This window comes from Molothrus ater, chromosome 1 (genome assembly GCF_012460135.2).
Source record: "Molothrus ater isolate BHLD 08-10-18 breed brown headed cowbird chromosome 1, BPBGC_Mater_1.1, whole genome shotgun sequence".
Taxonomy (NCBI): domain Eukaryota; kingdom Metazoa; phylum Chordata; class Aves; order Passeriformes; family Icteridae; genus Molothrus; species Molothrus ater.
In genome coordinates this window covers 35,986,836-36,004,007 of record NC_050478.2, presented here as the reverse complement: position 1 = coordinate 36,004,007, position 17,172 = coordinate 35,986,836, and the positions used below count along the sequence as shown (strand labels likewise).

At 41.9% G+C, this 17,172-nt stretch overlaps 1 protein-coding gene across 1 annotated transcript in view; it reads left to right on the top strand.

Annotated features, from left to right (window-relative positions):
• RFTN1 (raftlin, lipid raft linker 1) overlaps window positions 1-13,217 on the top strand; it is a 95,841-nt gene extending 82,624 nt beyond the window's left edge. Inside the window, exons 8-10 of the mRNA XM_036406961.2 lie at window positions 5,463-5,566; window positions 6,922-7,003; window positions 10,794-13,217. Coding sequence (XP_036262854.1) covers window positions 5,463-5,566; window positions 6,922-7,003; window positions 10,794-11,231 — 624 coding nt within the window. The 3' untranslated portion in view covers window positions 11,232-13,217. The remainder of the gene's footprint in view (window positions 1-5,462; window positions 5,567-6,921; window positions 7,004-10,793) is intronic.
• Window positions 13,218-17,172: the final 3,955 nt, after the last annotated feature.

The following is a 17,172-nucleotide window of genomic DNA, read 5'->3' as shown; positions in this document are numbered from 1 at the left end:
CCCGTGGGCGAGGGGCAGCGCAGCGCTCGCCTTCCTGCTGTGGGAGCCAGGGGCAGTGGAGGGTCCAGGCTTCAGCCGCAGTGCTTGCATGGAAATAGATCATTACTTGCATAACTGAGGAGTGCTGCACAAAGCCTTCTGGTGAAAGCCACATGTTGTTTGGGAATAAATTATAACCAAAGGGGATTGTGTCAGGGAGGCTGCCTGGGGATGATTAAGCTGCGTGTGTAGGGCACGCTGGAGTGTGTAAGTTCTCAGGTAGTGGTTTTCTGTGTTGTATTTTCCCCCCAGAGAATTGATGGATAAGCAGTAAAATCAATGTTCACCTTAAGGTACACTTCAAGTGTTGCAGGAATTGTGAAAATAAAAACGCCAGATTTATTGAAGAAACTGTACTGATGGATTGCTAGATCATGTTTATTTCTTGTGTTTCCTGGACAGTTACGTGGAGTTGTTTCATCATTTGTACATTGTCTGTGCAGTGGTGAGTTCAGCACGTCTTATAGGATGTGGCCTGTGTGGAGAACCCTCTGTGTCAACACATTCATGTTGTCCAGCTTTTGCTGCTTCTCTAAATTCCAAATTGTGTTGCTGTGCAAATGTACTTCTGTGTTACAGGTGTAGGCAGTATCAGGAGCACTCTGATATTTCTGTTAGTTTATATACATGCCAGAAAATAGGATTTGCATGCATAGAAGTCACTGAGAGAAGCAGGCATTGTGGGCACAGAAGGGTTTTTTGGTTGTTTTAATTTTACCCTAGATGTGGAGCCAGCTGTGAATGGTACTCAGCAGCCTGTGTGTGTACTGAAATTGTGACTGGATTTTCTGAATTACAGAAACACGGTCTTAACACAATCCTGCCTCATACAGTGTTACAGCCTTACTGTATTCTCCAAAATATTTCACATTGCAGGAACTCACATATATATTAGCAATTGTAAATAACTCTAAATTACATATGCCCAGAATATTGAGGGAAAAGCCTGCCTGTGGATTTATTTATTACTCTTTTTTTTTTCTATTACTTTTCCAGTGAGATCCCCATTTGGCAGCTGCTCTTTGTTGGTCAGTGACCCACCTGCTTCCCAAAGCTAGTGGTGGTTTCCAAGGATGCAGGAGCCATCCCACAGCCCCCTGCTCCACAGCTAATGGATGTGTAGCAAGTGTCTGCCAGCAACATGCTCTGTGGTGTGTTACACATGGAGATTCAGGAGCAGCTCAATACTAGAGGAACAAAGTCCAACTTTTTTATTGCTGAAGCATTTGTGAAACTTCCCTTTTGCTTCCAATAAATGTTTTTCATGGTTCAATACTGCTACACTGTCAGCAGAAATTATCTCTTGGAAGAAGTCTGAAAAGAAAAAAGGCAAATAATTTACAAATTTAGAGCTTGAATTTAGTCCCCGTGTCAGCTGTGTTACTGCAAACATAAAACGTTTGCAGCACACTTTTACTGGGTCATGCTTGCACAGTCCAGGTATTTGATTTCTCTTATTGCATTTTCTTTCTTTTCCACTAAGGTGCAAGTCCTGCTTTTGCCACTTCCACTTCCTCCCTTCAGTGCCCAGGGACAGAAAAGCTTTGGCTTTGGCAGAGCTGGGGACTGGTAGCCAGCCTTGGCTGGGGGTGCTTGGTGCCGCCCTCGTGGCACCCCTCTGGTTTTTGTAAGGAGCTGGGTTTGAATGCAGTGCCCATTTTCTGCAACAAACAGTAGGTTACACTTTCAAAGCAACTTGTTTTTTTTTTACTTCCCATCCTCTTTGCCATCTGTCAGTAAATTTTGGTACGCAGTCTGTTAGGATTTGCTGATAAAGGTTTTATTAAGATTTATTTAATGGGATTTTCAATCTACCACTCTTTAATCCATGCTGGAAAAAATACTAAATAGTGACAATCCATAGCTGCCTTGTAACTAAATCACGTTCACTTAGCCCAGGAATAGCCCAGGAAAGAATGATTTCTGAAGAACTTCTGTCTCACAAGAGCTTAGTAGTTGTCTTGTTTATTATCTTGCTGTGGTTAAAATTGCCACAGTAGGGGGGGAAAAGGAAAAAAAAAAATTGTTAATGCAGTTGTTTGTGTGGCTTGCCCTAGATATTATTCTTATCATTTTTTCATCTTTTTTTTTTCCCCTCCTAATGAGCAGAAGCAACTGTGAAAGGAAAAAATGCTGGAAACAAACAATACAACTACAAATAAAAAGAATTCTTTTCATGTGATGCAAGTCAAGGGAAAATCCTAGCTCAATATGCTCTGGCTTCTTGACACTCAAGGTGTGATCAGAGATTACTTATCATCCACAGGAGAGTGGGAAGCAAGTTAATTAAAATTTTCCACCCTTTCAGTGAATGAAATGTCTCCCAGTTTGAGATGCATTGTTTGAACACTTCTTTTTCAGGAGAGCTCTGGCACGGTTTTTTTCTACTTCTACTGGTGTTCAAATCCAGTATTTGCTAGTTAGAAAAGAGCATTGCACTTTTATTTGAGGGAATGGTGTGCTTGAAATTTCATTTCTATTGTCTCTAATAATAGTAGATAAAATAATTACTGTATTAAATGTAAAACGAATACAAGATTACTCTTTTCCTCTGCACCCATCCCCCAGTATGTTTGTTTAGAAGCATTTTTGCTTTAGAAAGCATTTAATATGACACCAATTAAAGGTCTGTATAACTGTGACTCCTGCTGGCACACAAATTCCAGTCGTGGGATAGAGTTACAGCCGATGATTCAGGAGGGGGAGGGAGAAATATTTTTATGTGGTCTTAAAAAAAGCTTCAATTATCTGTATTTGCAAGTCAGGAGTTTGAAGCCCATGTGGATTAACCTCTTCATTTTGGAGTGACTCCTTCCTCTTGTCTGTCATCTTCAAACTCAGCCAATTATTGGGAATAGTCTATTCCCCAAGGACCTGGAGATGAGGTGTAGTGTCTGACTCCAGTGAAGGGGAGTTGGATGGAGCTTGTTAAAGGGCTTGAGGAGCTCAGAGTTGGGAACACCTCTGCATCATGTACACACCTCCTGCCTCCAGACAGCCCAGCAGGCACACTGGGGTGTTGGGTACCAGCACGTGGGAAAAATGAGACGTCATCTTTCTGCAACAACTCTGTAGAACTCCCTAAATAGGTTGACTTTTCTGATTTTTTTTTAAACTGCCAGATTTAAAAAAGGAAAAAAAAAGGTTTTTAGGCCTAATTGACTTAAATTTATTTTCTGGTAACTTTACCCTTTTGAATGTGCTTCCCTTCTGTGCCACTGGGTTGGGAAATACACCATCATCTGCTGCAGATGATGCTTAATCCTGACAAGTCAGACAGGTCCAAAGCCAGCCCTGTCTCACTGCTCAGAGCCTGCAGGGACAGGGTGCTGTGGCAGGAGTGATGGCATGTCCCTGAAACAGTTTGGCTTCTACAGCAGCCAAATGAGCTCTGCGTGGTATTGATGTCCTTCCTCATTGCCATAATCTCCCTCTGATTTCTGACATTTGTTGCACATCCTGATGCAAGAAGAAGGTTCTTCCTGCTAATCACCCACCTCAGGCAATGAATTCAAAATAGAAATCCTCTTTACAACACAAGATGTTCCTCAGGGCACAGACAAGCTCTGCTGTGCCAGTCTTTCCTGATCTGCTTCCCTCCTCTAAATGAGTGAGCTCCTTTTGGTTTTTCCTCTGCAAACACTGTTTGATGGAGGGAATGTTTTAAACAGGTCCTTTTATGTGGCACCTCATGAAGAGCTTGTGATGGTGGATGCTCTGACCTTACTCTTAATCATCATGTTGCATATTTTCATCTTTATTTTTTGCAGGCATTGTTGACCAATCTCATAAATCTCAGTGTGTTAGTAATACATCTTTTTGAGGCATTACAGCTTAAAGGCATCTAGATACATCATGATTTTTTTATTACCCTTGGACACTCTATTTTAAAAACTGGAAAGAGTGCACAAATAGCCCTCTTCCAGAGGGAAATGGGAGTCAAAGGAGAGAGACTCTGAATCTACCACAATCCCATCTTCAGGATGAGTTTGACTGCTCCAGTGGACACAAGTTAAGGGCCATGTGCTATTGCCCCCCTCTCCCAGAGTCACAAATTCAGTTTGTACAGGGTGATGTTTTAATGTAGCACTTCCTCTCTAAGCCCCCACAAGCCTCTGTACAAAGTAACATTAGTAGTGTTCTCTTGCAGGCACTTTCTGGGGTAGAGATTTAAACATTTTCCTTTTAAGCAGGACTGATACAGCTTCTTCAGCTATTTGCACTTGTAGTCATGATCGGGTTTTTAATAGGTATAGTCAGGCAGCCATTCAGTTATAAAGATATAAGTGACCTAAATTACATTTGTTAGAAGAAAGGAACAGCTGAGATTGGAATTCACTAAAATACCTTGAAATAACTACAGAAGGATTTGGATTAGTTCTGATCAAATGACTATTTCATTACTGTGGAATAAATGGATTTTTTGGAGCTGCAAAACTATTGTGCCTTCCCCAGTGTTGCGAATTGGCAGTTAAAACTCCTTTCGTGCACGTGAAACCAGTATAAGTGCCTGAGCTTTTTGGCAAATGTAATTGTTATTCCAATCAAATTTAGTTTTATTTGTAGAGACTAGTAGTTACCATTTGTCTTCTTTGTGTTTATTAAAATTAAAAACCAGTAAATATGCTGTAGCATCTATTCATTAAATTACTGCAGTCTTGGCAATTCGACACCTCACTGGAATAATCTTTGTTGAAACCACCAGTGGTTCTTTCTGTGTGGATTGCAAGGTCTGCCATTTAGTTGAAAGGGAAAGAGCCAGGCTCTGCTGGGTAAATGTGCAGCAGGAGCCAGACTCCTGCACTGAAAGGCAAAGCTTTTCATCTCGCCCACAGATTTCCTGATTCAAAATAGGAAGGCAGCAATGCTTATTTGTGAGCGATAAAAGGCACAGGCTCATACTTATGTTTTTTGTTGCTGTTGTTGGCTATTTTCCTTTTGATCCATCATGGTAGAGTAACACGACTGATTTCAGTGCAGATATTCAGGGTTAACTGAAGCTTAGACAAGTGCAGAATCTGAGCAAAGCACTTCTGTCATTTTTTAACTACTTGAACATAATTTTTCTCGGGAGGAGATAATTGATAACATACAATGAATTTATCCTGTTCAGATCTGGAACGATCTAAAGCTAGATGGATGAGTCAGGCAGTGTAAGAACAAGATCACAGATGTTTACCATTTTAAACAAACTCCTTTAACAGTTTGGGATGTATGGGCGGTCGATCATTTGTCTCATGTTTTATAACATATTCCTTCCTGCCTAGCTGAACATAAAACATGACCCACTTTGGTGCAAAACCCCATTTTCCCTCTGAGAAAACGCACACATATATTTTTTCTTGGGTTTTTTTTTTTTTTTTGAGTCAAGCTGAATGTGGCACTCCAAGTGCTAATGCCAACTGTTGCTTTTCCTTCCCCAGGGAGTTGAAGTGCAGACAGATTACGTTCCGCTGCTGAATTCCCTTGCCATGTACGGCTGGCAGCTGACGTGTGTGCTCCCCACTCCCATTGTGAAGACAAACAGGTAGGGAGGGGTGGGTGCTGCCTTTTGGCCAGGGAAGTTGCTGTACAAGCACCACAGTCTGCACAAGCAATTCCCTGTGCAGTCAGTGTGGGTTTCCTTGCAAAGCCTGCTGCAGCTGTTCTCGGGGTTTTCCGTGCCTCACAAGCCACATGGGGCAGGAAGCACATGTCTGGTGGGCAGAAAGATGCAAGGTGGCAATGTGGTTTCTGCATGAATTTTCTGGGTGTTTCTGCAGCTCTGTAAACTCTGCTACCGTAAAATTCCTGCTCTGGATCTTCCAGTAACATCCTTTAGAGCAAAGACAAAATGTGTGATAATGTTTGGAGTGAGATGTTGTCTAGCTGAAGAAAAGTAATTTTATTCTTAATAGATGTCTGTCTAATGCTGCTGATAAAGTCTAGCTGAGCAGAACCCAGTGAGATTAGTGTGTCACTGCTCGAGTAGCCTTGTGTGCAGATATAATAATTCTGTGGTCTACTTTGCTATTATTTATATTCTGAGTTTTTAAATATAAATGCAAATCACTTAAAAATATTCTTCCTAACTGGTAAAAACAATCATACCACTTGTTAATCATGAAGATGGTGCTTTCTGAATTTTCACTGGTCAGGAATATATTTATTTGTATATACACACCAATATAATCAGTTGTGATTTTTTTATCTTAATTAATATGCCCAGCTCTTTATGAGATTTGGATGAAGACTACTCCTACACATAAAAACCTAAAAAGTAAAAGGCCATCTGTGTTGAGGGAGAAACTGTATTTAAGTTTTACATAAATATTCATTCATAAGAATGAATAGAAAATCAGAGTTATAATTTGTAATCCCTGACTCTTAAAAGCTATATATAAAAATAAAAATTTCTTTCAGCTTTCTGTATCCCGCTAATACCTTGAGTAACAGAGGTTGGTGCAGAAGGGCACCCACCTGGTGGTTGTACCTCCTGCCATGCTGCAGACCTACAGGGAGCACCCAGCCCCATTCCAGATCAGTGCCCCTGGAGGGAGGGAAGGAACACTCTGGTGTTGCTGAGACACCGGGGCACTGGAGCTCTTGGGTTTCTTCCTTTTTGTTCCAAACAATTTATTCTGTGTTTGCACACTAATGCTAAAACATTCCACAAAACTGTGTCATAGGCTGACAGGCTCTATCAGTCTGAACATTCCCCTCTCCCTGCCCCCCAAAATACCAGGCTGCTCAGAGACAACAGGGACAGGCAATGTGAGGATCATTCTTCATTTTGTTCTTCTTTGACCTACAGAAATAAGTGACTGAGATGGATTTTCGCTTTGAATGATGCTGGATGTGAATTTAATTCATTCTCAGGAGTATGCATTTGTTTCTTTTCAGGGAGGGGAATTTATCTACAAAGCAAATTGTATTTCTTCAGAGACCTTCTTTGCCCCAGAAAGCAAAGAAGAAAGAATCTAAGGTAAATAACCTTGAGTTTCTGGTTTCTTTGGGTTTTGCTTGGTGGTATTTTTATATTGAAATTGATTTCCCTTAGAAACAAAATGGCCTATTCAATGTTTCTGTGATACAGTAGCAAGACAGAAGGAATGGAACTGTTCAAATGAAAGAAACAAAAAATGCTCAAATGATGTCAAAGCTCCTAGGTTTCATTCTCTGATGAACTCACAGCAGTGTAAGAAATGCAGATTTTTCTTCATGTAAACCAGCCATAAACCTCTATTTAGACCTAAAATTCTTTGATGTTCGGGCCCTGTAAGGTGGAACCAACACTATTTTCTCTCACCCATTTCCTGTATTTTCTGTTTAAACTGCTCTCTCATTCTCTCTATCTCTCTCTGTTTTGGTAGAACCTGGCACAATGTAGGCCTGATCTTGGCAGGTGTTTCTGATGTGTGAATATTAATGGATTCTGCTGTAATTTAACCAAGACAAGCCTCTAGAATCCAGCTAAATTATCCAAAGGCATAGCTGACAGCTAATGATGTATGGATGTGGATGCATGGATGTATTCCCACATCCATTTTTAAACACATAGCTGTGTGAACCCCTGCCCAAACCTGTCATGCCATACAGCTGGAGAGAGAAATACAGGGACTGGAAACAGAAAGCGATTGCCTTCCTACAGTGGTCAAATTTGCCTTGCCCTTTCAGGATGCAAGGGATCAGAAAACCCAGATGAAGTATGGAAAAGACCTCTGGAACCACGTGTCAATGAGGTTGCTGACTAAGGCAGCCTTGTTTTTGTTCTGGCTCTGTGGGCTTTGCTGAGTGCTGCCAGCCCAATGTCACCTGCAGGAGCGGGTGCTTGAGGCCATGCAGAGCTGAGCTGCAGCAGGAGATCGGAAATGCTGAGCAGAGCTGAGCACCAGGAGCATTTTACCCAACAGTTTAGATAATTGCAGGTAGCTTTCATCTATGAAGCCCTCACTGTTTCGGAGCCTGGTTCTGTGAAAGTTGTCTTTTTGATACAGTGCAGACCAGGGGAGTGTTTGAACTGACTGAAGCAGGAGAGAACTGCTGGGAGTGTGACTGATTTAGGATTTACCCTCTCTCATTAGCAAAGCTGGAGCCCAGAATACTGTGTGAACTTGTTACAAAGCCCACTTTCCTTGTTTTCTCTCTTTGTTTTCAGGTGATTAAAGGGATCTTGGGATGAGTGTTAGAGTGCCTGTATTTGGTCATTCTTTTCCTACCACTGTGTGTGGTTTTAGTGGAAGGGATGGGAGCCCATATGTGGTTGTTCATCCTCAAATAGAGAAAGAAATATGATGCTGATTTCTTGTATTATAATAACACATACATACCATCCAGATGACTTGAAACTTTGTTTAAGTTTTTTTCATTCCAGGTTATAAAAACTTATTTAACAATGTCTGGTTGACAAAACAAAGGACTCACTCGTTGGCATTGTTAAATATACAGGCATATTTGAGGGCAAGAATCACTACAGCACATTTTCATACCAAAGGTCAGGGAAGGATGACATACCTTGATTATAGTTCTGTAAAGGGATGTAGGACTGGTTCAACGTCCCTAAGTGGTTGTTGTGTCACATCAAAGATGCCAACCCAAAAATTTGATCAAGAGTTGTTGAATATTCTGCACATACAACATCCAAGGCTCTCAGGGATTTTTTTAAACTTAAGCTATGGCATATTTAAAATGTTTATAGATAACCCTCAGAGGAGGGGAAATAGGATGATAACGTTAAAAGGATATTGCATTGATGGAAAATGTTCTGTCCTATCTTTGCACATCAATGAACTGCTGTTCAAGGTAGTCAGACAAACAGAAAAGGAAATATGCAAGGAGTGGTACAGCTTCTCTCTTTAGTGGAAAGTACTCCTATTACTGTAATATTCAATTAGTAATTGTGTTCATTCACTTTGTACAAAACTGATGCTTATTTCAGCTGAAACTGGCTGAATGCATTTTTGTGAAATAACGGTGTAAGTACCTGACTTGAGTACACATACACACACTCACAAAGCCTCCTACAGCTGGATCTTTATCACATTTAGGGCCCTGCTCTTACCTTCTGTCAATGAGGGCTTTGAGTTAAGTGGACTAGTGGATGCCCAGCCACTTCTGCAAATCAAAGAGGAAAAAACTCAGGTGTCTGAATTTTAAACAGCTGAGCTCTAGAACTGAGATGTTATCGTTCCTCTTTCTCTAAACTGCAGTGCTATTGAGGTGAAAGATAACTTCCTTTAAGTAAAACCGAGAAGAGTTTTGTGAAAGCCAGTTTCTTTCTTTTTTTTCCCCTTCTGCTTTTGCATTAAATTCTGGCTACCAGGAGGAAAGAACATTGTTCCAGCTTTGTAATCTAATAATAAGTTTTGAATGGCTTTTTGATTAAGGAATAAATAGCTAGATCAAAAATTTATGAATACAAAATCTTTTGGCCAACTTCAGCACAGACCCAGTTTCACTGGAGAAAATGGCTTTTTTGAACATGGCTGGGTTTGCTGAATGTCCTGATGAGATTATTTATGCCATCCAAATATTGGCTCCTAACCCATTCCTGAGCTTCCATCAGCAACTGACAGTGCTGAAAAAATGGCTGTGCACATTCAGAGCAAGCTTGTGTAGGATGGCTTAGCTGTGGCTTGGAACCATAGAGCAAGTCCAGAAGAGGCCTTGAAGTTGGTAAGGGGACTGGAGCACCTCTCCTCTGAAGACAAGCTGAGAAAGTCGGGGCTGTTCAGCTTGGAGAAGAGAAGGTTGCATGGAGACCTCACAGCAGCCTTCCAGTATCTGAAGGGAGCCTGCAGGGAAGTTGCAAAGGCACTCTTTCCCAGGAAGTGTAGTGATAGGACAAGGGGTAATGGCTTCAAACTGAAAGAGGGCAGGTTTAGATTAGATGGTAGAAAGAAATTCTTTACTGTGAGGGTGGTAAGACACTGGCACAGGTTGTCCAGAGAAGTTGTGGGTGCCCCACCCCCTGACAGTGTTGAAGGTCAGATTGGATGCAACTTGGAGCAAACATGGTCTTTAGGAGGAGTCTCTGCCCATGGCAGGGTAGTTGGAACTAGATTACCTTTAAGGTCCTTCCAGTCCAAGCCATTCTATGATTCTACAACTCTGTGGTCTGGCTTTCCTTGGGGAAAGCTTGATTTATTTTTTGACAAATGAGGCAGATATAATAATGACATATTTGTCAGCCTTTCTATATGTTATACCTGTCAAGTTAGTATTTCAAGGTACTGCTAGTTCCCTTTTTGTTTCTTAATAGTAGTTAAAGCACTTCTGAAATGGTGGCTGTGGCAAGTCCTGTGGAAGTGCTGCAAGTAGCAGCCTCACGCTTTCTCATCAAACGACATTCCTACAGATGGTTCAGAATGTTTTACTGTTTGGGTATGGTCGTGGGTGTGGTGTTAGTTCTGCTGTTAACCTGGTGAAAAACACTGGAATAATGCCATGGGATTGCTTCTTCTGTCTGCACTTAGCCAGCTTTGCATACCCTTCCCTTCCACACAGTGTAGAGAGGAACCTACCAGGCACAACAGCAGAAGCAGAAAGCATCAATCTCTCCTTCCTCTCTGAAACAGAGATATATGTGTGGGCAGAAATCATCTTATGCCATCTGATTTGGTCAGGCTACTTCTTTTAATCTTGGGTTTTTCTGGTCAAATTCAAATTTAGTTTTTGAATTAAAACTAACTCATCAAAACATGTTTACTCAGGAAAGTAAATGTCCATGTGAGACTGCCTCTAATGATCTTAACATTTGGATCCCTTCTTTGTAGTTTCACTGGAGGTTCTCCAAAGAAGACATGCACAACAGAAAAATGAAGAATTCCACAAAGGCTAAATTAAGCACTAGGGAGAAGCAAAGGGCACAGGAGAAGCAGGAATTTGAAGTCACAGAGAACACGAGAAACTTAGAATCACAAATCTCAAGAGCGGCCAAGCCTGATCCGGAGCAGCAGCCAGATGATGTCATAGACTTGGGAGAGGAGGTAGCCAGGACCAACGACAGCGGTGCCCCCCACGACGGGGCGTCAGCAGAGACGTGTCCTGCCAGCTGTGACACTGGTGACAGTGCTGGGCAGGCCTGCCCCAGCCCGAGCGTGCCCGGCTGCCCCGCGGGGGAGGCCGCGGAGGGCGGGGGCTGCGCGCCGGGGCCGGACGGCTGCAGTGGCACTGACGGGGCAGCGCTGGACATGGACTGCTCCTGTGAATAAGAACGACTTTCAGGAACCCTGTGAGAGGCCGATACTTTGCCAAGACAAAAGAACAGATTTTGATAATCCCCACCACTAACTCCATTGCTCAACTCAGCATTTCTTTCACATATCTTTGACTTACTTTGCTCCTTAGCACTCTGGTATCTTAATGTTTTGAGTATCTGCAGGGCCCAGATTTTTCAACTCACAGAAATTGCAAAATTCCTTTCACTGTACGTCGTGGGAAATGCTCTCCTGGAGCTACACTTTAAATTAAAAAGTAGGGAGGGACAGAAATCATACCTTTTTCCATGACCAACCTTAGCAAGCTAGCTTTGAGCCTGGGTCAGGGCAAGTGTTCCGTTCAGTCAGATTTTACTGTGTAGTACTTTCTTGTCCATGTAGCTTTTCTGGAGAAGTTATTGTGCCAGATGTTATTTTATCACTAGGCTTGTAGTGTCATAAAAATGATATTTGGACTTCAAGAGGTTGAAACTGAGGTTGGAAAGCTTAGATAAGATGGCTGTTATCTATATCTTTCTCCAGGAGCACACTCACTGATGATACTCTCTTCTGAATTTTATTAACCCTTACAGATCTTTAAGCAATAAGCAAATCGTGTACCTGTTCAGGCACAGGGGGTAAGCAAACCCCATGGTGAATTTGTGAGGTGGATGATTGCAGTACAAAATGCAATTTCCTATTTGGTCTTTGCCAATCAACAGTTCATTAGTAGCTGTGGGGGCTTCAGAAGACAGAAGAGCAGGAAACGAAAAGGCAGGTAAAAAGTACTTCTGTCAGTGGTTATCCTCACTGAAATGGGAATTAGATGTTACCTCCTGACCTTTTCCAGGTGGTTTAGCACCACTTCCTCACTGTTAAGAAATACCTTGTGGTAAAGAACTGAAATTGTACACAGTGGTCCGTGGCCAACAAATGTCAGTAACTGACCTTCCAAAATGAAAATACCTTAACAGACCATTTTCTGTGGTACAAGTAACCATATTCTGGGACTGGTACCTAAGGGAATTCTGTAAAATTACCAACATTTTTATGTTTCAAGCTACATAAAAATATTTACAAGTGAATGTACATGTAATATAGTTTCTGTGCCAATGTTCTCCAAGTACTTCAGTATTTTTACAAATGTAGGAAGGAGTGGTTTCTCTCTTCTTAACCACCTTCATCCTTATTTAGAAGTGGTCAAGTAATCTGATAACAAGATGAGAAAAACATTGTAAATTCCCCAGCTTTTGTTGTCTTAAAGCAAGAGATAGAGCTCTGTGATTTGCTGTTTTTTCCCTTGACTGATTTGTGCTTGATAATTTTCCTTAGTCTTCAAATCAAAATGCTTTAAAAAGGACTATGTTCTGTATCAGACATGCACCTAGAGTGGTTCAAAAGCACCTTTCATGCCTAAAAATTACTCAGTTGGCAGAACATTGCAGAGAAGGGAAAAATTACATAACTTAAATATTCATTTAATTGGGATGAAAGCACTCAAGTTTAAACCATTTGATTTCACACACACAAAGCACAGTGGTATAGTTTTGTCATTGATTAAAGAGTGTTATATTTTGAATTCAGTGGTTTAACCACAGGACTGTAAGTAACTTCAGTTTCGGATGCTATTTTTCAATTGTTTCATTTGGTATTTTAAGATTACACTGGGCTTCCAATAGCCTCAAAAATAGGTTGCTGCAGTTGTTCTGCTTAAATACAAGGTCTCTGCTCTGTACAATTTTAAGTTCCTGTTTGCAGATTTTTTTAGCATAAGATCCTTTTACTGATGGTTTCTATCCCAAGGACCAGCTTTGTATTATCTTGTTTAAAAAGTCACAATATTTAATGAACGTTTTGCTAGTAGAAAGTGTTGTAGTAGAAAGACCTCTCCAAATACTTTTTAATAGAAAACGTTTATTGGATTGCAGTTTGACCTTGTTTAACTGAATCCCAACTGCTTACAAAACTAAAGAGAAATAAAGGTCATGAGGAGATTCCTTATTTGTGGTGTTTGCACAAATGCCAATTGTTCATGCCCAAAAGGAGGAACTCAGTTCTCAAAGTGGTGATGAGGAGAAGCTCCTTACTACTGAATTAGCAGTAGTTACTGGTGCTACAGAACTGGCTACTTGGTTTTCCTTTCCCAACAGAGCAGGGAAGAGCCTGTGGGGAAGTTGCACTTGTTTAAGTGAAGGCCTGATTTAAAACTGTTCTGTAAAAGCTGGGTTATGTTTGGGAAGAATTGAAGAGAACTTGAATGCTTTTTCACGTTCAAAAGGGCAGCTGCTTTGGGGTTTATAATTTCATAATCAGTTCCAAGTTGTGATTTTGAATTACTCTGAGCTGGTTCAGCTGTCTGAAGTTGTGTGCATGCTTGCACCGTGCCCCATCCCAAGGAGAGTGAGAGAGCCTAAATCATCTTTCAGACAGATGATCCAGATGTGATGAGGGCTGGGGAAGGCAGGTCTGTGGTGCAGCAGCAAGGCTCCACAGCTGTTACCTGCATTTTATCTCAGCTGCCTTTGCCATTCTGGGCCTGGAAAAGCAGGACCACCAGAGTGGCCAGGTGATTGAAAGACAACAGTCAGCAAGTGGTCATCTGAACAAGCCACCAGCTGTTAGGCTGGAGAAAGTCCAGCTCAGGCATTGGAATGGGCTGCTCAGGGTGGTGGTGGTGAGGCAAATGGTGGAGGTGGAGTCACTGTCCCTGGAGGCATCACATCTCTGGGTGAGGCAAATGAGGAATGTCAAAGAGTGGATGAATTAAATGAAAGATGGAAAAGGATTTTTAAATTGCAACAAACAGTGGGGAGCAGGGGCAGAGGGGTACAACTATGATGGGCAGGGTGCCCAAACTCTTGAAGCATCATAATGAAAATAGGTATGTTAAGAGGGGTGAAGTGCACAAATGATGGGACTGGTACTTCAGCTTGCATTATGTCTTTGATTATTGGATCTGTGCACTTGAAAACAGTATATATGAAATAGCCCAAAGGAGCTTTAATATATGTATGGAAATGAAGCTAAGTATAAAACAATATACCCATTTCTCCCTAATTTGACTCCTCTGTCAGCCTCGATTTCTGAGGTGAGCAGAGGAAGGAAGGGGCTCTGCATTTAGATAGATACCCTACTTTTTCTCTGTAGTTGCTGTGACTCTACATTTGCCTCAGGGAGCCAATTATAGGGCAGAAATGAAGCATGATCAGCCTTTCATGCAGGAATTTCATCCTCCCAGAACTGAAGAGTATAAGAAGAGCAGATACTAATTTCTTGCTGATAAACGTTTCTCAAAAGTATGAGAAATGCCAGCGAACGACACGCCTATGAATTGTAGTTGCAGGCACAATTCATATGTCTCTGAGGCTGTTAGTGAAGATGTGCCCTTGCCTTTAAAAGGTGATCCTTGCCAAAGCCTCCATCCTCAGGAAGGTGCCTGTGGTGCTGGATGTGGCAGCTGACTCTAATCAGTACCTTACCTATACACTGAAGGGGGAAAAAAGGCTTTTCCATTTTAAGTGCTTTCTGTTACTCACTTACAAAAGCACCCTACTAACTAAAATGATCTAATGATAACTGAATAGCCACTCTTTTTCCAGCTAATTGATGCAAGTACTATAGGAATATTTGATACTCATTGTACCAGATGAGCACATGGCAAACTGGTATAATACATGTCACAGGAAGAAGAGAAAGTCTAATAAGGCTGCAACACCAGGTAACTCACAAACCATGTTCTTAAGTTTAAATATGAATGTATAGATGGATACATGTCTCACTCCTCATTCCTTATTGCAAAAAAAAAAGTTTTCAGTCTATTTTTTCTCCTTCTACTTTTTCTCCATCAGCTCTTTAACTGGTGGCACAAGTGTAAGAGGAATAAACATTTTCCACAATGACAAGATTCACCGAAATGATGAGAGTGTTTCTCCAACTCAGTAGCAGCAGAACAGCAGGGGCTGCTCTCTCTAAATGTGATATTGGCCTGCACTGTTCCCACCAGTGCAGGCCAATATCACATTTATTGAATTGCTTGTAGACCATGTGTTTATATGGGTTAATGTTTCTGGGATGTTATTTTTATCTTCAATTACAGCAGAGTCAGATCCAATAACAGACTTTAAGGTGAAACTGACGTCTTACTAAAAGACCAGGAAACTCTTTAGAAAGAGGCTTCCAAAGATTCTGAAGTGTCAACAGGAAAAGGCTGTGGAGGAAGGGGACGTCAACAACTTTCCCGATTTCTTGGCTTAGAAATGGCATTTATTACAAGGTAAGAAAGGACTTCTTGCTACAGTACCAGAGCTTACTGCTATTTGGGGGGGCAGGCGGTATGACATAATTGTTCTTGCCCATGTTTCGGGGCAGTGTTTGTGTGTGTTTCATCCTGCTCTCCGAGTGGGTGAGCCCACACAATTAGAGAGATGTGTCCTTGCCCCACAGCACTCAGGCTGAGTGTAACAGGGGATGACAGAAGGAGGTTAGAGGGAAAAGAAGACGATGACAGAAGCAAAGGGTTTCAAAATGCCTTTTGTTAAATGGACATTTTGGTGCAGGTCTAAGGAAGGTTTGTGAAAGAGATGTAATTTGGGCTGCAGAAAGCCTCTGCATTAAGGGAAAAAAAGGGTATACCAGTTTATAATCATGACATGATTTAGAAGTCATAAGAAAAACAACATTTAAAGGCTTCTCAGAATCTTTTTATCATGACACTGTTAAAACACAGACGAGCCTAGTGCATGGCTATTTTAGGGCACCAGTACTTCCTGATAGCAATGGATTGCACGTTCCTAGGAAAGCCCTGCTTCTTTCAAGCATCAAGCTCTGACATGTCAGCTGTGATCTCTGTGAACACAAAACCCCCTGGGTGTTATTTTTTGTGACGAGCACGCTGTCCTATTTACAGTCTAGAGTGAACAAACAAGGAAGCATTCATTGAAATAGGGGTACTCAGAAGGAATCTTCCTCTCATGTGAGGAGGAGGGATTGGATGAGACATCCCCTCTGGGCCTGCAGTGGCTACACAGCGGGCCAGCAGTGGCAGCTGGCAGTGGCACTGCATGGAACAGAAGCACAGACCTAAGTGTAGGCAGCAGAAGGCACAAACTTGGGGGCAAAGCCTCATCACAGTACTGTCCCCAAGAGGCAACTTTTAAAGGTCCATCAATCAGATTCACCCCTCCTGATGGAAAATTGAGTCTGTCCTTAAGTTCTGTGTGTGCTGAGTGGCAGCAGGTATGGCCTGTTCCCTTCAATACCCAGGAAGAACTGGCATTATTTCATTTGTTTATCAGCTCCTGACACAGTCCCAGCTGTGTGCTGCTCCTGCAAGGCCTGGCCTTTCCCAGCAGGGCTGCCTCTCTGCAGTCTGAGGATGAGGTGCACATGGATGTGGCAGTAAGCAGCCCCCAGGCTGTACAATGTACTGGACTGATAAAAAGAGGGTACAACTGGAGTATGCTGCAGCTGAAATGACTTCTTGGGAAAGAGCTACAGCTGGGCTTGAGGCCTTCTTAGCCAGCCACAGGGACATTATGCTTGAAAAACAAAGTGCTTCACACCAAGGCAAGTGCAGCAGGCTGGGAACTGGCTGGTGGTTCAGTGTCTCTGCAACCCCTATTTATGGCAGAGCAGGAGACACTGATGGCAAGGAACGTGCTGCATTGCCTAGACTGCTATGTCTGAAACATGTAACTGAAGGAAAGGAGCCACTAACAAAGGGAAGGCCTTATCCATTTGACATTTTTACTAATTCAATATGAATTTAGTATTTTTGATACTGTTCCTGATTGAGGTCTTCAAGTGTACAGGATGAATCTCTGCCACTTAAGGACTTTAACTGTCTATGCAGGTATCTAAAAAACTCATTATATATTTTGTTGGTCTCCTAATTTCTATGATGAGTTTTTCTAACAGTTGGACAAAGAAGGGTCATTCAGGAAGGGCTCAGGTATTG